We start from the raw sequence: 21,601 nt of genomic DNA, 5'->3' as shown, positions 1-21,601 counted from the left end.
ACATGACTCCCATAGACCTCAGGTCTTTATGCTAAGCTAACACAAAATGCTATCCACAGAAACTGAACCACTGGATGTTGAGGTGAAAATAGTACCCAACATCTTATCTCAGTCTGGGTAAGTCTGAAGAAGGGTATTGCAGCCAAAACGTTGGCGTATTCCTTTAAAGAGTATACCAATCCTAATTAGATGCCAATAAAACCGAAAATATACTACCATTCATTAAATTTGTCTGACAACAAGATCATAGATTTTTGTATTCAGCACGTCTTTTTTTTTTTTTTTTTTGAATGACCAATAGTAAAAAGGCCCACTGGCCGGTTTTGCAAAGGCCTCTCCTCACCTATAGCACAGTTTCAAAATGATCAAGTTGAAGAGAGCAGCTCATTTAGACATTATGTGTATAAACAGTACCTTTAAATCACAGTCAACTGCATTCAATCACCAGAAAACTCTGTTCCCATGTACTCAGGACCTACTGTAGTACAGCACAAAAGTGACCATGCTGTTTCACACAAATGCTGACTTTGCCAGCTAATATTGCTTTTGGGGGCTCTTTAAAGGAGCATTTAAAACTGTAAAACTGCAATGTAGTGAGGTACCTTTAGTCTCAGCTGCCTAAAAAAATGGACTAAACATGAAATTGATGGCTGAGTGTACATGGTTTTCAGAGTTGGCCTGACTCACTGATTAGATACCTTTTTTGTCAGTCTAAACGTTAATAACTTCAACCAGCCCTCAACTCTGCATGGTGCTCCTTTAAGTGCCCTCACTGACACTTGAGCTTTTTATGACCCTGTTCAATTATCTGTGGAATTTTGACCTCGAGTCTTAGCAAACCTCACTGATCATTTGAACTCTGTCACTGTGATTTTGGTAACCTAGCATGCATTGTTCAATCCTTTTCATCTATAACCTCTATATTTGCACTGCTGCTTCTTTTACTAAATTGGTGTACTTCTGTATACTCTTATATAGCAGCAAATGGTTCCTTGATTGAGAAGCTTTATTTTTTAATAAAATGAGTGTGTGGATTATATGCTCAACCACATGCTTACCATGATAGCTGAGTTGTTCGGGGCGACATCTTAGGAGCCACACATGTATCCCAACTGACAAGGATCAAATGCTGCAAGAGCTTTCTCCTGTGTCTCTCCTACTCTGTTTCAGAACTGTCTGACTAAATTTAACATACTGTACGCTGCCCACTCTTTAAAAAAAAAAAAAAAAAAAAAAAAAAAAAAGGCAATGTCGAAAGCAATCATGGTAATACTTGTTGGCTCTTGCCTCTGTATCCATTACAGAAACTGCTACCTAAACAGGCCTGTACAGAATGAGCCTCTGCAAATAGGTGGGCCAGAACAAAGCTTCAGAAAGCAGTTTTAAAATACACCGAGTATATCCAGGGTTTTAACATGCTTATCCACTTTAGCTGCCCATAAATGACCTGTAAGCACAGTACAGTTCACAGAGCGGGGAAGTGATGGGCATATGGTGATATACTGTTTATTCTGCATGTGTGTAAAGGAGGATGTTTGTTTGTTCTCAAAAGGTAAAATACAGTATTTATTTTAAAAGAATTGAATGTACCTCCACCAAAGCACATTTCTTTGAGCAGGGTCTCTTCTCTGGACGTGTCCAGCACAAACTCATCAAAGCAGGGGTTAGCCGCAGGGTGGAAGGTCCTCAGCGACTCGGTGGCCTTCTGGATTCTGGAGACACACAGACAAGAGACCAAATGATGCCATTTCCATTGGAGCTGGATCTTAGATGATGAAAAATTGTGTCAAGAAGCCATTTATGAATACTGGGAGCACAAAATAGCCCCATCATTCACTGCAGACAGTTTCACATCATTTGAAAATGCATAAACAGCCTGGCATGAGTGATCTTAATTGAGCACCAGGGTGGAAATGACAGTTTTATGGTTGTTGAAGTGGAACTTGCTGAGTGAATAAAACACATAATGGTAGAATGTGTTACTGAGATAGAAAATGATGCTACAAAAGCACTTGTGAAGACAATTAAGGAAAGCTATCATTAACCTGAAAGAACAGCTTCTTCTCACATTTACAGAGGTCACACATGAAATTTATGAACTTTAAAGAAAAAAAAAAAAAAAAAAAAGCTTGAAAAGCAGAACTTCAATTCTGTTGGTGAAAAATGGGCTCCAAACCGTACAGGCAAACAGAGCGCCATGTTTTTGAAAGTGAAAATGTTACCAGAAATATCCAAAGCTGCTAATGGAGATCAATTAGCTAGCTCTGAGAGAAACACACATACAGAGCCTTAACTGGACACCGCCGTTCAACTGTCCTTAATCGTCCCTTAGACTCTCTCTTAACCTCCATGCACAAGTCTCGTGTGTTTAACACCCTGACACGCTCTAGTCACCCAAACACATAATCAGATTGATGCTCTCGAGACTAAAATAACTGCAGGAAATCCACTTGGAACTCGGGAGGCAATGGCAATATATGCATACAACACAAAATACTCATTAGGGACCTCATTGAAATTTCAGTGATGTCCATAATGACAATGTTGTCATTAAGAACAAAATAGTCACTGATTATGGATTGTGTTTTATAGCCACAATTAACTTTTGGACTGAATTTTATTTGGTAAGTTATTGGCTGGTAGTATAATTTGATAGTGTTGCAGTTGACAGACGTGGTTTGAGTGTTTGAAGGGCTTAAAATGATGACAATTATTGCCAGACTTGGCCCATCTTCCTCTATTGAAGGAGACTTGCCTCAGGAGACTGGAGTTGGAACTATCCCGCGGCTGAGTTGAATGATGCCAAAGTTTAAGTACTATAAAACCAAATAAAATATCTCCTCCACAGACTGCTCACTGTAACTGAGAAGAAAAAGTCCTATTCTATACTCTCTTGAAGTGCTGCAGTATAGTTGAAGTGATACTTCGTTGTTTTTTTTGTTTTGTTTCTTTTTTAACTACTAACCAGTTACTCCAAGTGATTTCTCTAAACTGCTTTCATTATTGTCTCTTTCAGTGTGAACATCCTCCTTTAAACTCAAATGGGCTGAAGCTTTGTGGTGAAGAGAGTCCTTTTATGTCCATTTCAATAAGTAATATAAGTTGTGTAGAAGTATCTCATTTTTGAGATACTTCTTGAGGTATGCTTGTATTCTAGGAGCAGGAGAGGGCTGCTAATCAAGTGCACAGCACTGCAAAATGAAATTACTCAGGAGAAATAAGATTCAAGGACTTGCTCAGCATTTCCTTCTGCATCACTGATCTCTAGTACACGTGTGCACTCACTTTACCTGACATGCAGCTGCTTTGCAGTCTGTACAAAGCAGGACTGATCTGTCTCCTTCAGCACCTCCTGAGCATAGCCCACCAGACCACTGTTTTCCAGCATGCCTTGGTATTCCTCCACCTTGGAAAAGTTAAAAACAAACACTTACTTAGGCCTTTGTTCTCAGACTTTCATGTTGTTGATTTGTAAAGAGAGCCTTAATATTAATAAACATTCAGTAAACCATCCTTGGGCCTAAGTGACAACCAAGGTTACTAGAATATAAATGCAATAGCTTGTCTAGAACATAAAAAGCATGTTAGAGACATCAGACAAATTATAATTATTGGGTCAGGGTGACATATTACGGATGATACTCAAACACAGCACAGTACAGTGCTATTATTTCACTGCTGTACCTGGGACCTGAGCTGGTCCAGGCGCCGGTTGCGAGACTGTTCGATGGACCTCAGCATCTCAGACTTCCTCTCCTGCAGGGTCTCAAACAGGCGCTCAAAATGCTCATTGGCACGACGCTCTGCTAGCTGGCCATTTTCCTGTATGGGAACAGTGAGACATAGTTTAATGCTGGGGCATTATTAGAGTTTCAATCTGTGTCATACACTCATGTCAGCTTGTTTTTGCTCTTTTTCCTTCCCTAAAAAACGATGAAAGAGTTAATATTGAAACACGGTTTTGATGTGGTGTACTTTGTATGTATCATAACCTCACTTCAAACCAGTGATGATACTGTAATCCCTGTATTTCTTCTTTTAAAAAAGGAATGAAATGATAATACTGATCAAGTGAGACCATTCCTCCCAATCTGTTGAAGCTTTTATTTTATTTGACAGCAGACATTGAGTTTATATAAATATTAGGTATTTCAAAAGTAGATAGATAGATAGATAGATAGATAGATAGATTTAATCAAGTATAGTATCAAGTATTAATAATACATTTAAAAATGTAGACCACCTTTTGACATCGGTTATACAATAATAATTCAAAGATTTAGCACACACAACACACTCATTTGGAGTGATCATTCAGTGAAGTAAATGATAAATACATGGAAAAAGATAACTGGACCAATCAAATGTAACCTGGCGACTTTGTGGTGGACTGATCATCCTGTGTCCCCTGCCTCGAATGAGCCCTACTGCTGCTTTTGTCTTTATTTTGTCTGCAAGTGTCTTTTTTTCTTTTATAATATGACTGTATTGCTTTAGTAATTCACCTACTGGGTCAGCACCTATTGCACACCTGTCTGTCCAGGAAGAGGGCTCCTCTCTCTGGGGTCCTCAAGATTTCCTATATTTTTCACTATGTAATCTGTATTTTTGGGGGGGAGTTTTTTCTTACTTCTCCCTAAGATGATTAGGTCAGAGGGTGTCACCCTGTAAAGCCCTTAGAGACTGTAAAAAAAAAAAAAAAAAAAACTTAAACAAAAGGTGCATCAACAGAGCGTCCACAAAACAGCTATAATAATGCTATTATCAATAACCTAAGAACATGTAAAGAGTAGGTTTGCCCTTCTATAATAGTGAACAGGCAGTTAACACGTATGCCACTGTAGATGCATCTGAACAGCATTTATGTAAGACTAGTGTAAAACTCATGGGGACAAGGTCAGAGTCTAAAACCCAGAGCCAAATAAGGCAGACTAGTATGCAAATCCTTAGTTTACTTGTGTGTGGTTAGCCTTCTGTTGGTTGAAATAACCTTGCATGTACACACAGAATTGATAATTGTTCAAACTTTAGGGTAAGATATAAATATTTGCATTCAGTGATTAAAAAAAAAAAATGACAGGCATAACACATGTTCACCCTGCCCTCTGAAACAACCAACTGAACTATTAAAAAAAGTTTGAGGGGCTACTGGGATGTGATTTACTATTTGAAAGTGACATGAGATTCTTCTGAGAGCAAAGGCTAGGGGTTAGACAGCAGAAGTAATAAAATACTGTTTTTTTTTTAAGAATCTATCCATGGAGGAACTTTGGATTAAGAGTGGCACAGGAGAATTCAGCCGGGAAAAGAAGAAAATATTTAATAAGCTGTTTAACCAACACTGTGGTGGTGGTGGTGTGTGGTTTGGGCTCTGATGCAGGGGAGAGATAGGTGGGAGTGGCTCTTGGGAGCAGTGCCAGGATAAGCCTAATTGGTATATGGGTTACCTGTTGTGTAATTATACTTTCTCCTCTTTTGCCGTCGCGTGCCGACCTGAGAAGATACACACACGCTGGAGCCAGAGGAGGACGGCTGTTCTGTTCCTCAGAAACTCAACTATGCACAATCTGGAGAAACCGCGCATGTGAGCGGAGGTGAAGAAAGCAAGTTGTGTATTTGTTTGAAAAGCGTGTGTGGAAAAGAAAAAGAAAAGATCACAAGCGACCAGACATACTTGTGGGTGTGCTTGTGCTGAGCAGAACCCACAGTAACACCAACGCTTGGTACAAACACCAAATCCAGTCCTTTTGTCCCTTGATTGATGGTTAAGATGTTTTGAGTACAAGCTGAATAAAAAATAATGTTGTCTTTAGAGTCTGAATAAGAATAAAATCAAACGGAAAGATGAAATGGTGTGCAGGGGTTTAGGAGTGGAGAGAAAAAGGGATGATGGAGTTGCAGCAGCATGAGTCAGCTCTATCTTACCTCGGTCTGATTGATCAGCACATCCAGCTCTGTAATCTGAGTCCTGACCTGGTCCTCTTTGCTGATGAGGTAATGGATACTCTTGGCAAGCTTTTCCTGGAGAACGAAAAGATCAGAGTCAAAGAGAATGAGTTTGCTAAGATCTAAGAAAGCACTGATCCATGAATCCACACATAGCATCAAGATGGTGACACACATGATGTGCTGCAGAAGGTCCAATGCACACACTGCCACAGCGACCAACTCTCAAGCCAAGATTCACAACTCCAGCTAACTCCATCCTACTAGATCCTAATTGATGAAAATAATTGTAAATCAATCAGGAAGTATGCATGTCACATCCAACATTATCACAGGGGAGTTGTTTCAGGTGGGCAGCATGCCACACAGCATACAGCACACTATAAAATACTATAGCGTGACTTTTGGAGCATACGCACATGCACTCTCACACCCAAGTGGTGAGTAACAGTGTAACTGAAACCTCAACCATTTTCTGACTGATAAAGGGGTCTAAGACTGTGTAGGCCACCTAATACAGCCTCAGACAAGCAGAGGATACAGCACACAAGCTATGGACAACAAAACATCTCATTAAATATTGAGAACCTCAGTGCCTGTACGCACATGGAACAGCCTATCAGATTCCACCCTGATTGGCAAACAACCTGTCATTGAAACTATTAGGTTGCTTGTTTATGCTCACCGGATAAAATCACTATTTAAAACATTTCGCTCTAATGTAACACCCACAACCCCTACTCAGTTAAACAAGCTGGAACTTCTCTGATTGGCTGGCTTGTCTTGTCTGCCTGGTACCCTCAAGTCAACCAGATTTGGTCAAAGCTCGCAATCTGCCACCCATCTTTGGCTCCTAGACTCTTCCACACACTCAAACTGATTGAAATGAATTCAGGTACTGGGTGACAAAGTCTGACGACCACACGTGAGGCCAATTAGTGACAGCCTGATTTGCTAGCATGGTATCAGTATCTAAACAAAGGGAAATTGATATCCATGGTGTGGTGCACATATACAGGTCAACCATGAATATTACAACAAGAGATGAGAGAGGGAGGCACTAGTCAGTGGCTGGCAGCAGCTCCAGCATGAAGCCTTTTCCGCCCAGAGTGGGGTGATTAGTTAATTAATTCTTGCTGATTAAGTCTTTTCATTTAAAAGGTCTCCCACCATTACCCCTTAATTCAGTAGGTGGGAAGGGTCATGCTGCCAGTAAGAACTGCCAACCCACCTAAAAGAATTTAACTGTACACTTTATTAGGCACAGCTGTACAACCTAATGCAGCTCAATGCAACAGCTCTGCCATAAATTCTACCTTTTCAGAAAGTTTATAATGATCAGTTTTTGGTGACAGTGTGCGAAGTATGTAAATTTAATTCTGTGTTTATTATTGAGGTTGTAGTTTGCACAGGTCTTGTAACTAACTACATTATATTGAGGTGTGTCTGTTTTTTTTTTGTCCTCCCTATTTATATACATTAGGGGAACAGAATATTAGAAACACCAATAAAATGCAGTCCAGTACAACAACACCGCTAACTATATGCTCACACAGAATTGAATCAACACCTCTATTACTGTGACAAAAAGAAAGCCTGCGCATTATAGGCATCATAAAAATAAACTTTGTGGCAGAACAGTTGTATGTGATTGTTTTAGATTGTGCAGGTAGATCTAACAAAGTGGCCACTTTGAGTATATTCCAATGAAGAGTTGCTGTATCACACCTAAACACTGTTTCAAAGGCTTTTGCTCTCTGTCAAGAATAAAATTCTGTGGGCAACACTCAATTTCATGGTACAAAAGTTGCCGAATTTAAAAATATTGAATATGAGCACAAATTATTGATCATTAGTAACTAAATGTCAACTTCATATCAACTGCACCTGAATATGTAGTCTGCTTATAAATAGCTACAAATAGTAATCCTTGTATCATGGGTAAATAATTTACTTTTACACTCCAAACCACTAATTTATCAGGACACCGATTACAAAATGAGTTCCATGCATTTACTTGAAGAGTTAGTACTTTGGAAGTTTACCACGCCCACACACACACACACACACACAGACACAAACACACAACCACCTCACTCATGTCCAAACTCTCTTTTCCAGAACAGAGTCTGGTACCTTGAGGATCTTGTAGGCACTGCTCATGGAAGTGACTTTGTGGTTGGCGTGGGATCCTCCCAACTTGCAGAGGTGACACACGGGTCGTCTGCAGACCTCGCAGTACATGTTCACCTTCTCCATTTCATGCTCTGGACACATGAGCACCTGGAAAGTCAAACACAGAGTGGAATATTCAACAGAGCACAACAATAGCAATATACACACTTAACTGGGATATTAGATAAGAATCGTATACACACAGATTACTGAATTGTTGCAAAGATGCATCAACAGAAAGACAACCAATAGTTTGAAAGCATCTAGACCGCTCTATAAACTATTTCCTGAGGTTTGAAAAACAAGAAGTTCACTTCAGCACACTTAGCATTTTAAGCCCACAAAATTCTGACATAAAATAGTTATGTCATTTGAAAAAAACAGGGGACTGAAAAGAGCACTGAAAGTGAAACCAAAATAAACATGGATTGCTGTGCATCCTTCAAACCAGTTTTGTCGCTGTGCAAAATCCTGCTGTTTTCAAGTCTATGTGCTCGATTCATTTTGGAGCACTACACTTCAGGTGAAGCTCTCGTTCTCGTGACAGGAAGGAGTTGATAGACCAAACTTTGTGGATGTGTTACACAACAAATACCACTATATGTGTAAAAATTATCACTTCAAGAAATCAAAATGGACAGGCAGATATGCTCCAGCCTTATATGCTTTAGCCTGAACTGAAGGAAAATGCTTATCATAAACTGGGAAATGTCCACATTACCTAAAATTAAATTTATCTACTAAACCTGTACTTAGACAACAACTAAACCTATCTACTCAGTGAGGCTGATGAGACATCAAACAGTGCCTGAAATGGATGTTCCTGACCACACAATGTAGTCTGGTAAAATAATGTATAAACTAGAAAATGGCATTTCTAAAATGCAACATCTTCCATTCAGCCAAAGGCAGAAATGGGTAAGAACAATGCAGAGTGTTTATAAAGTTAGCCAGTGAGTACCAACGTTTTAAATCCTGATGAGCTATTATTAAATGAGCAATCAAAGGTCAATGTGTCAGATACACTCTGACTGCTGGTACACTGATGCTGGTAAATCTGGACTCATCAATACAAATCAAGATAGATTCTGATCAGATTATGCTAACAGTACTAGTTCTATTCCCTAAATATTCGAACGTCAAGATGACTAACCAGCAGTCCAAACACTGTGAATGGTACATTTCTGACCAAAACCCTTATAAGCCCCAGTCAATCAGTAAATCCTTCAGTTAGAGACACATGTCCTACTTTTTGTATTCATCCATAAAAAATGATGTCATCCAGGTCATAGTGAGGGTCAGAGAGTCATTTCATTGAAAACTACCACAACCCAACAAGCTTTTGAAGAATGTGAGTAATGACTGACATATAAATGCTATTTGTTTATCTTCAAATAGTTTATCAGTGTGTGCATTTAGGACATAACTGGGAAAAAAAACAATAAGCCTCGTTAAGGAATGTACCTTGGGCCTGAAGTTAGTGGTGGGGCCAACATACTCATGCTGGGCTTTAGGCGTGCCCCAGGGATGGTGCATCTTGAAACACTCGTTACAGTAGCTAGCCTTGCAGTCCATGCAGCTCTTAGTAGCTTCTTGCTGCTGTGGAGGCTTGCAGATGTTGCACATGATGGCGACGGCCGCGCGGGCAGCCTGGCGGTAGCGCTCCACGATGCTCTCCAGGGTGAAGTTACGGAAGAGCATGCTGATGCCGCGCTCGCCAAGGTCGATGTCATGCTGGCAGCCTGGGCATGGGATGGTGGTGACTCGGGGGGTCACAGACCCTCTGCGCCACCCCGGGGATGAGATGGAGCCTGGTGAAGAGCAAGGAAGAGAAGTTGGAATAAGAGAAGATAATACAGCCACTATCTTGGCTCGGCCAATTTCCAATCTTGTCTGAGGCCCTATTTTCACACCATCCAAAAAAATGGCTTTTGAAATCTGACTTCAAGAAGTACTAAGAGCATTTTTTTTTAGTAAAATAGGGCCTTGAAAACAGTGTGCCCACATATTGTCTTCAGCGTCTGGGCTTGGTTTCCCTAAAGCATCATAACAACTAGATCATATTGACTGATTGGCCATGACAATATGATCTTAAGCATAAGATTCCTTTGGAAACCAAGACACTCATTGCCAATGACAGCATCACTTGGCAAAAAAATGTGGACACAGCATGCCTTCATGGACAGAGGGTAAAAAAAGGCCTCAGCTTGTCTCCCCCCTTTCCATCTTCTTTCCTTAACAAACCCAAATCTAAGGACACATCAGTGTATACACCACTGCAAACACCTATCCAGATCTTTTATGAAGTGGTTGTCATACAGGAAAAGAGCAAAGGAAAGGACACCAGACAAGACTATTGGTACAGCCTATGAGGGTGAATGAGACACAAAAAGGAGACACAGTTCATTGGAACTAATTCAAAATACTTCTTTTTAAGAGTTTAGTCTTAAGCTGTAAATCATGAAACATTTCACAAGATGAGTTAAGAGTATTCATTACAAGTGCTCACAATGACCTGGACAGAATGAATGACTGCATTTTCAATTAATAAGTGATAATAAAGCAAACAAAAATGGTGAGAGACTACAGTATGGGTAATGCAACAATGTAACTCAAGTACATTGAATAACAACTCAGATATTAAATGTACAAGAGTGAGCAATTTAGCTTTTAGATATCATGTGTCCAGTTCAGTGCATGAACACATATTTTCACATGACAACAAAGACACCTCTTAAAGCAACACTGCTTTGAAGAGTTTCTCACAAACATGGTTGGTGCGCTTGTTACTAAGACAGCACTATAGTAACAAGGACAGCAACATGGTGACAGGAGGTGAAACATTAGGATTTGTTACACAAAGTCACATCACAGATGCAAGCAGTAGGAACTTTGAACACTGTCAATACACACACTCAAAAAAGCCAGCAAACTGAATTCACTAAACACCAAAATGGAAAACCTAAAACAACAACAAAATGTTTCACATGTTTAGGCGACAGGGGAAATGAGGAGTGCTAGATTTATCCCAATTTGCATGCAAGGATTTCCACTTCCTCTTAAAGGGCCTGTAAACTAAATCAAACACTCCTCAGACAATTTAAATATCTGAAAACATTTACAAATAAAATTTTCTAACAGAGGTCTAGCAGAGGGAAAAGCAGCAGCAGCAGCAGCAGCAGCAGCAGCAGAGCAAATGTGGAAACATGTGCTATGGATGCCTGTGTATCCATCTACATGCAGTGTGACAGATGTGGGCAGAACTACAGACTGACAGCTCACGGCCGAGTTGCAACCTCTGTCTATGATGTGACTAAAAACTGAACTACTGACCTTTGTTCGCCGCACACGAGCTGTACTTCTAAATGAATATAATGACTGGGCTGAAATGAACAATCCGGTGCTGCATCATGATGAAAAACCGAGGATGATGACAGTGATGAATATGACAAACACCGGTGACAAAGCATCAAGTCACTGGATGAAAGATGAGGTGTGCCTTAGCTGAGTGCCTCGGTATTGAACATCAAAGATGGTGCAGAACGCCGCATTTCTAATTCTAGGCAGGGCAGGGCAGGGTAGGACAGGGCGTGTGTGTGTGTGTGTGTGTTTGTGTATGTATACACAGACTGAGGTTTTCCAGTCAGAAGTGGTCAGCACAAAAGATAGGAGAGCATGAAAAAGACAGGAGACGCCTGAAGCAAAGTGTGAGTGCGTGAGTCTACGTGTGTGTGTGTGTGTGCGCGCGCGTGCGTGTGTGATCTGTAGATCTGCAGAGCGAGGCAGAGCCAAGGGCAGAAAGTGACGAGTCACTGCGGAGCCGGTATGCTCTGGCTGAAACAAAAGGTGTCTTGGTTTTCCCTATGCACTGCACTGCGAGGCTTGATGTCTGAAGTGACGCTGCACTTTGACGGCAATCACAACAGAGACAGAGGGACTGAAACTCCATCTTCCAGGCAAAGACTGTGCCTGGAATATGAGTAAATCATGATTATGGTGAAGTAATAAGGGAGCAATTTTTAGCATCGCCCCGCCTAATGTTATTGAGAATTTTTGAGAATATGAGATCGACAGAATCCAGTGCAAAGCCATTAATGTTGGAAACCCTTAAACTTAAATCTAATTTCAATTTTTTACATATGATTACCTTTTTTTATGTCGCCTCTTCTGAAACATTTTTGGTGGATTCTTTGTAGCTCGTACAGATGTATTTGATATTTTTAAGAGCAATGTTTTTTTCAAAGCAGGGAAGACAACCATTATGGCATTTCTTCTTAAAAAAAGATCCACTGAGCACATACAAAACTGCACTAGAAGAGAGACGACACCCTCCTCATTCTACCAAAGTGGTTTTGCTTCACCAGCATTTCTATCATGATTTACTTCATCTACCACAAAACAATTAGAATGTTGGCTCCTTCACTGATTTGTCTTTATAACAATATAAACTGTTAAAAACCTAATTATTCTCAAGCCAACCATAAACAGTACCAATACCTTGCCCTAAGGCAAGGCACAGATACAAGGCAGAAAGAGGTAGTTAAGAATCTTAGCAAGCCCAAACATATTGTAGGTTTTCCCTCAGTGTGTGTGCGTGTCTGTGTCTTGTGTGTTTTAGAAAGTACTTCCCATCTTAAGAAAAGTGCTTTACCTGCCCCCACACTGCCAAACTAATTTAAGGCTTAGCTAGTGTACAGCAGCACACACGCTGGGTTGAGAACAGGAGGGAAACACACACACAAATTCCACTTCTTCTGCAACTCCTAGGCAACATCCTCACTATTTTCTTGGTAATTTTTGTCTCAGCTCTTTTCAATTCCTCTTTGTCACTTGGCTGCCAGACTCTCTCCTCCCTCCCTCCCTCCCTCCCATCCTCCTCCTCCCTCCCTCGCTGAGATTTCTACCTTGCCCTCCATCTTCTCTCCTCCTGTTTCGATCTCATCTTTCCCTAATGACTACACCTCCCTCCATCTTTCTCACTTGTTTCTCCCTCACTCTAAATCTTCCTCGCCTCTCCTCTCCTCTGCTGACTCACCACTCCTTTGAGGCTTTCACTGTTCTCCTTTGCTGTGCTTTCTCTTGTTTTCTAACCTACTTAGGAAAGCACACACAATATTAATGCCAACGTCTGGAAAAATTCTACATGCAGAGACCCAGCAAAGAGAAGCATTTTGTCTCTCGGTAGTGATATTTTTAAACATCCTGTTTGGCTCAAGAAACATCTCTCTTCTGCTCAGTGGACTTTTCAAGAGGCATATGCCTTTTTGTTTTCACTATCCTTCAGGCTGCTAGGTTATGGGTTTCACACACAGACCAGTGGGGGCCTGACAGTTGTAGGAGTTCACATTACGAGAGTTAAATAGGCATAAGATGAAATAGGGGGAGTTTCTTTTTATTAAACTTGAATGTTTTGAAAGGCCTTTGTTAAAATCTGACAATTTCCTTTGAACTAAGAACGGTAACAGCAAAAGTTTGCAATTTCTGTGTCTAGTACATGCTTTCGAGAATTTAATTCTGTAACTAGAGCAGCCTTCCTGATAAGATTATACCTATTCAGTGGAATGAGCTGTGTGGTTGTGCTGATAAGGCTGAAATAGACTGAGTAGAATAGGAGTAGAATCAAACTAGGGTTCACAGGGGGTCTAATAACACTGTACTCACTACTACAGCTACTCAAAACATGGAGCCCGCGTCTACCTCGACTTCCAAACGACCTTCGCACTGTGGCTGCAAGCAATGGACAGAGAAGTGAAGTGAGACCAACAAGAAAAGGAAATATACATGTATTAATACATAATGTGTGACAGTGTGAAAACAGTTGTAAAAACACTTCCATCATGACAGTGGAGAACCACCAACTTAACAGTGAAAAGTAATTTAAAGAAAATCAGTTGCTAAAACACAAAACCAAAAAACATGATTATGCAGATAAAGGCAAAGTGAAATACAAAATCAAAAATCAGATTAATGTGTACAGAATATGAACAATTAGAAAATTTAAGTTAACTCTTGATTTGTGCACATAGTCTTAGACTGAGTCATAAATCACGACAATTTAATTATGAAGTGGGCTAGTCAGGCGTCAGCTATAAAGCATTTCAAAGCCGTGTCCACTTAGTTTGAGCCCTACTGATACAAAAACAGACAAACTGGATAACCACTAGTGAACCAGTACACATTTACTGCAACTTGTGCATTGCACATTTCCTCTCATGTAAAGTGCACTTGTCAAGAGTTAGCCGTTTGAACAAAAAAATGCAAGCATGCTTGGTTTGAGTCCCAGTGGCATAAAACAGTTGTGCACTTGCTTGGTCTGAATCCCGGTCACATAAAACAAAATGGCAAGAAAAACAATACTGATGAAGTTCTAGTGACTGCCTTCCTCGGTCCAAACACAGCAAGGCCTGTCCAGGCTGCAGACTGATAAATATAGCCTTAAGTCCTTTCTTTCTCCCCGTTTACCTAATCCCTCATTCATTCCTCACAGGCAGGTTGCGTCACCATAACTACCAATGATCTGATCTCCCGGCCAATCGGGTTTAACCTTGCGGTGTTGAATGCAGACGGCAGAATTAGTGATTCTGTTGAGCAGTAATGTGCTCATAGCGTCTTTCGAGGTTTCTTAATTATACTTAACACACTGGGAAATGTGTTCTACTAATCTGCTGATAAAATGCACTTTACATGGAAAAACCTTAATGAATAATCCCCAAGGGAATTCCAGTTGTATATGGCCTGTGAATCGTTAGTTTACTGAATGTACTTAATGTTCCTCAGTAGAAGCTATTGCCAAATGGCCTGAAATGCCATTTTAATAATATGGGCATTACCATCAGACAAGAATTTAAATTTTGCTCGAAATGGATCTCCGGCACAGGCTGAGATTTGTTTGCTCAAAAGCAGGATTTGATATTTTCTCTGTCAACAGATGCAGTCCTGCTGGTGAAGAATGAACTCATTCAGGTTGGGGGGGGGGGGGTCTGAATGGGAGGGCTGTTTTTCGAGAGTCCAGTCCCAATGGTTTTGAGCCACAGCTGAATAGGGTTCCAAAAAAGTTGTTCACCTCAATGTGCTGCTGGTACTTTTCAAATCTGGTCCCCTATTGAGTTTCTCAGCGTTGGTCTGAAGCTTCTTGACATGTTAAATCTTGGAAGTGTTTGAATGAATATTTGTCTGCACTAGTTAATATCAACCATCACACAAGTTCTTGATCACTGGGCCCACTTGATTTATACCTACATCTTAAATCTGCACCAATTTTACATCATTCTGACTCTCAGAATCAAGAAAGTACATTAGCAGTCAAATTAAAATGTATTAATATAAATCCTGATTTAGATTTTTTTAAGGGGGCAGTGCCAGCAATACGGTAGCTATATGCTGACAGTCAGGCCAAATCCCAGTCTCGTCAACGGGAGCAGACAAGGGTACAAATGAGAGAACAACTTTATGGAAATGGCATGCAGCCCAGAGCTCTTGGTAGGCAGAAAGGCAGCCTTGTGTCCCACCATGCTGTTTTCAGAGCTTAGACATTGACCTGCTCAAGCCATGCCATAGGTTATGCAGAGAAAATAAGAAGAATATTGTGACAAGTTAATATAGCGACCAAGCCCACACCCTCCCCCGTGCATATACACACTTCCACATCTTTGGTCCCAACTCCACTTGTTTTTAAGAGTTTTAAATGCCTTAGAGGAGCTTATAGATGTGCTCTGTTCAGCCATGTGTACATAACACACATAAGCCTCTCTATCCGCTAAAAGGGTGGAGTGAAAATGATAGCTACTCCCTTTTTGGAGTGAAATGATAGCTACTCTTCTCTCTTTTCAGACTCCAACATCCTCAAATGAATAGATGAGCTCTCATATGATTGAGGAGGATGTTTGATGCCCAGAGGCGATTAAAGGCAGACAGTGGAGAGATTTAGGACTTGAGAGAGCTTGTCAAAAATTATTCTCTCTTGTTAGACAAAAGTACAGAGCCTGACAAGTTCCTATGCTCTCTCTTTTTAATAAGGCCCTTGTCTGAAAAGGCTGACTGGATTAGAGGAAGAGGCGATGACTGACAATGTCATGCAGGAACTCTAAAATCATCAGATCATTTTTATGTTTGTTGTAATTTAACTAGGACAGGAGACGGGGGAGGGGCAGTATCTGCTTCAAGATAAATCCCAGATAGCCTACAACGATACTTTATCCATTTTTTTTGTCTTTTTGAAAATTTCCATATGCCTATTTGCCCTTGACCTCAAATTTGCATTGGATTATGATTTGCTTATTTGTTCATGACAGCCCCTCTCTGAAGGCACTACACTTTTGTTAGGACAAAATCGGGCCCTCAGTAATTATATGCATGGAAACAAATAAGGAAATAGCTTGTTTCCTGATTTAAGAACAAGGGTGTGCTTTCTTTTCATGCCTTGGTTTGCTGCTGTTTTTTTTTTTTTTTTTATTTAAAAGAAAAGGTGGATCACAGGCTCAAGCAAGCCAAACCTGAATGTGGCCACAGAGCTGACAGCTGATCTCACAATTGAAGATAAGTGAATGGAAAGGCAGATAATGTAACAGGAAGTTTGCAGTAATGATGCAAAACTCATATCTCCTCCTTAATGGACATCACAAATGGCCTAAGATGCACTCGCCGCTTTCATTGCCTCGGATACAAGCAGCCCATTATCGGCAGCGCTGTGCATGACTCCTACCAAAACTCACATCAGACTAACAGGCCTGTCAAACATGAGGAATGATCCTGACAATGCCTTAACCCCCTGTTGTGAGCTGCTTTTAACCTTGGAGAAATATGAAGATGGTTCTCCAGTGAGCAACACTCGGCTGCACTAATCTGCTCATAATAACACTGAAAAGAAAATGACCATGTTAGCATCTAGTTGTTTATTTACAGGGAACCAAACAAGTATAATCTTTTTGGCTGCTTACCCGGAGACCCACCTGATCGGACAAGCCTGTCAAGCCTCTCCATGGAAGGAGAGGGCACCCTGGACCTGGGGCTTCCAGGCAGGGAGCACTCTGAGCCAGCATCAAATGAGTCCTCATGGTTCAGCATTAACAGCTCTCTGACACACTTGTGACAGACGCTGTGCTGGCAGGGCAGGATCAGCGGGTGGGTGAACAGCTCCTTGCAGATGGGGCAAATCAGCTCCCTCTCAATGTTCTTGATTGGGACCTGGTGGTGGAGAAAAGCCGATTGGGAACCACTTCTCAAGGAAGCATTGTCTGTATCTTGCTGCAAGTGCACACATCAGAATCAGAAATACTTTATTGATCCCCGAGGGAAAACTGGGTCAGCTGCAGTTGCTGAGATTCTCGAGAGACATCACAACATCACTAAGGAAATTGAGTTATTTTGGGATGGGAGAACAAAAGACTGGAAGCTTAAATTACAACACAATCACAGGCAAACATGCATACAAGACAGAAGGTAAGTTTATAGCCCTGAAATGGCTTAGGTTTGGTTTCTGCATTTTCCAGTTTCGTAGCATGGGTATGGCTTGCTTAGATTCTCTTACAATAACCTATTATTAGAGAACCACTAATTGGGCAACAGCACATTTGGGCTCCTGGAGAGCGTCTTTTTGTCCGCACTTGTAGTTCTGCCCAACATTATGTTGTGGCAACTGAGACCATATGTGAGGCAGGTAAAGGTTCATCAGAGTAAGTAGGGATAATTATGCTATTACCTGGGAGTGTAGTGAAATACCTGTGAAGAGGCAGGTAGACGACATACTATAGCAGAGCATATCCTCAAACTCACAGTTGCTTTTGTATGATTACTACTGTTTACTGTTTGTGTGCCAGCAAGGGATATAGAGTCTTTACCATGTTTCTGATATATTACATAACAGCATAGGATTAAAGCCTTGTCTAAATATAGACAATATAGTTCAAGCATTATGCATCATGCTAAGAAACATCACAGGGGTTTAGAGAAGATGAATCTCCAAGCCTCTCCAGGCTCTATCTTTTTTTGGAGATTGGAGAGTTTGGAAAAGAAAAACCACGTCAAAAAAAAAAAAAAAAAAAAAAAGCTAGTCGCATTGTTTGACTGATTAGTCCATTCATTGCAGCTGGTAAACTTTAGCCTCCTCCTGTGTGAGCAAACAGTAAATTAGGAAGCAGCCTCCACACGTTGGAGACAATACACTGAGGAATAGAGGAAGTTTGAACAGCAACAAAAACTGTCCCCACGCCTACCCACAATTGTTTTATAAAAATGAAATAAAAGAAAACAATAATGTCTGACCATCTGATAGCACTAATGTAGGGTAATTGTTGTGAATAAATTAATTTGGAGCCCATTCTCCACAGACCGGCAGGAGGGAGGCTACAGGCTGTACACAATGCCGCCTCAGTGAGAGGGACGCCGAGAAAATGTTAAATCATCTTCCCGAGACCATAAATCTCCTCTTTTCCTCCACTTACCGCAATGCTGTTGCGTCGCATCTCTGCAGACATGATTTGGGGGAAACGGGAGCGTCTCTGGAGTTTTATCCGAACTAAAACAACTTCTCAGACACGAGTTGAGAGATGCCGACGGCGACGGCTGAATGAATTTAAATAGAGTGACGCTGCCGAGGACGAGAGAGCAGTGGTGAATCAGCAGCCAATTCACTGCTGCAGATCACACAGGCTCACTCAACACAGGGGGTGGAGAGAGAGAGAGAGAGAGAGAGAGAGAGAGAGAGAGAGAGAGAGAGAGAGAGAGAGAGAGAGAGAGAGAGAGAGAGGGGGAGGAGGAGGTGGTGGATCGCCATAGAAACCGCTGCTGCCTTCAAGTGCTCCTTGTTAAGCCCTATTTCCTACTGCAAGAGTCGTAAATCCGACTTTTCGCGATTTCCAGTGCGTTTGGTTTGAAACAAAAAATGGAAAGATGGACCACAAAACAACAGGCTTGGAGAGGGAGCTGCCACATGAGGAGTTCATAAGAGTTCATTTGAAAAAAAAAAAAAAAAAAAAAAAAAAAGAATCCAACTGTATTAAGTCTTGCATAGCATGTTGTTGTTTTTTTCAACTTAGATCATATGAAATAATCAATCCATCAATCAATCAGTAATTCATAATAGGTATTAATGGCTTTTTCAATGAAATTTTGGATTTTCAATTCAGAAAACAGGCCAATGATTTGTGAAGCATGGCCTACAACAGTCAGTTCATTATTCCAGGAATTGCATTGAGCTGAACTCTTCATATTATCTCAGATATAAACTGTCCGAGAACAACTTTACGCTACAGTCACAGAATGACAAAGGATAAAGTGCACATCAGGCATGTTATTGATATTTTAATTTGCTGGCTAACATTGTGGCATGCACAGAAATGCATGACAACTAACAGTCAAACAAAGGGTGAAAACAGACATAAATAATAAAACAAAAATAAAGAAGTAATCATATTGTTTCCTGACTATGCCAAAAAAAAAAAATAATAAAAATAAAATAATAAAATACAGAAATTGTTAACATCGGTTCCATGAAGGCATCCTGTCCCCTAAAGATGGCATCTCAGCTATTTGTGTATCACAGGAAATGCAAACATTCTCAGCTGTGGGCTATTTACTATATCCAAGCGAGTTAGACTGGTCTAGAAACATGAGAACGAGCTGAACAATGTGCTCCAATTTAATGCTAATTAGACTGAACGTTATATTTGGTTTCCAGATACTCAAACATGGGAACCTTGCAGGGCACCTGGAATTTTCTTGAAGCACTAAAACAACATAGTGCTTGAAGTTACGATATCCAGTTGTTGTCTATAGTTTGGACCAAGCAGCGGAGACAGCCTAAAAAAAGCTTGGCATTTTTTGAAAGCCAAGCAGGTTGAGCATATTAGAAAGACCTTTTAAAATGGTTTATTTTAAATTCTGCCTGCATTTCTCTACATACATTTTTAGATTAAATCAGCTGTAACTTTTACACATGTTGACATTTTCACTCTATTGACAATGACATGACAAATCCGAAAGAACAGCATCCACCACCTCAGCTATGATGCTACTGCTGTGGACATAAAAAGTTCCCTGACTAGGAGTCTGTTGTTTGTTAAACGAATGTGTTGTAATATTTCCGACAGTACATGAAGGCAACAAAGGCTACAGCATAGTCAATGGGGAAGGGCTTGCAGCTCTTTCACTGGAGTCAGAGGAATCATCCATGTCCAAATTTCTAATATCTGCTGTGTGTGAAAACCTGGCCCCACCCCATTATTGTTGTTTTGCTGTACCACACCCACAGGCAGCCATAAGACAATAAACAGGGAAGTTCTGCATTATTCAAAGAAATATTTAAAACGCTTGCAGTTTCAGAGCCAACAGCTGACTTCTATTCTGATTGGAAAATTGAACAGTTTATCTCCATCAGCTGTATTCTGTTGAAAGAGATTCTTTTTTTTTTTTTTTTAAAGTCCTTGAATTCTGCAACGACAGCTGACCCATGAGTCACCTGTGCATGTAAATCTGTCATGCATGTGCACACACACAGACACAGAGACACACCCACACAGACACAGGGACACATGCACAGAGAGAGAGGGAGAGGGAGTGTGTGTGTGTGTGTGTGTGAGTGTGAGTTTGGTTGGGCAGTGTGGATGTGTGTGTGTGTGTGTGTGTGTGTGTGTGTGTGTGTCGAGGGTAATCCTGTTTCCCTGAGTACCTTTGCAGAAGTAGCCCTTGATGTCTTATCACATGTCAGCACATTCTGTCAGCCCTGAAAAGGTTTAACCGGGTAAGGACTCTCCTCGCTCGCCCTTCCTCTCCCTCTCCTTCTCCTCCTACCTCAGTAACCTGGTGCTCCATCTCAACACACACTGCTGCCAAGTGTCCCACATATTAACAGCAGACTGTCCTCCGCCTACAGCAACATCTAGCATCAGACTCCCTCATATGGCCTCTAATTAAGGTTTGTCTAAGAATAGAGAAGAAGCCATTGCCTTAAAGCCATGAGGCTTAGAATAGAATGGAAATTTCAATATCTAAAATTATGTGATAGAAACAGTGTGGCATAAAATGGAATTATCATAAAGTTAAATGATCTATAAAAACAAATTAAATCTAATAGAATAGAACGGCCAAACCATTATTAAGAATTAACCATAAGAATAGAATAGAATAGAATAGAATAGAATAGGCATATCATTATTTAAACTATTATAGAATAAAATAGAGCAGACTAGGCATATCAGTATTTTAAATTGTGCCATAAAAATAGTAGCTCCTAAAATAAAATAGAATTGAACAGATGTCACTATTTAAATTGTCAGTAGAATAAAATGGAATAGACCAGGCATATCAATATTTTAAATTGTGCCATCAGAATAGTAGCCTCTAATGGAGATTGGGGAAATCAATAGGCTATAAAAAAAAAAAAAAAAAAAAAAAAAAAAAAATGAATCGGATTGATTAGAATAGGCATATCAATATTTTAAGTTTTGTCATAAGAATGGAATACAGGACAATAGAATAACATGCA

General features: G+C 40.5%; 1 protein-coding gene across 2 annotated transcripts in view; it reads right to left on the bottom strand.

The window, feature by feature from the left end:
* Positions 1 to 18,739, bottom strand: part of trim36 (tripartite motif containing 36) — a 32,311-nt gene extending 13,572 nt beyond the window's left edge. Inside the window, exons 1-8 of one of the 2 annotated variants that reach the window (XM_030059284.1) lie at positions 18,561 to 18,739; positions 17,058 to 17,304; positions 9,586 to 9,932; positions 8,083 to 8,229; positions 5,926 to 6,021; positions 3,685 to 3,822; positions 3,291 to 3,406; positions 1,591 to 1,712 (exon numbers count right to left, since the gene is read on the bottom strand). In XM_030059284.1, the coding sequence (XP_029915144.1) occupies positions 1,591 to 1,712; positions 3,291 to 3,406; positions 3,685 to 3,822; positions 5,926 to 6,021; positions 8,083 to 8,229; positions 9,586 to 9,932; positions 17,058 to 17,304; positions 18,561 to 18,593 (1,246 nt within the window). In that variant the 5' untranslated portion in view covers positions 18,594 to 18,739. The remainder of the gene's footprint in view (positions 1 to 1,590; positions 1,713 to 3,290; positions 3,407 to 3,684; positions 3,823 to 5,925; positions 6,022 to 8,082; positions 8,230 to 9,585; positions 9,933 to 17,057; positions 17,305 to 18,560) is intronic. The other variant, XM_030059285.1, reaches the window with a different exon arrangement.
* Between the last annotated feature and the right edge of the window lie 2,862 nt (positions 18,740 to 21,601).

This window comes from Myripristis murdjan, chromosome 9 (genome assembly GCF_902150065.1).
Source record: "Myripristis murdjan chromosome 9, fMyrMur1.1, whole genome shotgun sequence".
In the NCBI taxonomy this organism is placed as follows: domain Eukaryota; kingdom Metazoa; phylum Chordata; class Actinopteri; order Holocentriformes; family Holocentridae; genus Myripristis; species Myripristis murdjan.
This window is presented reverse-complemented; position numbering and strand designations above follow the sequence as displayed.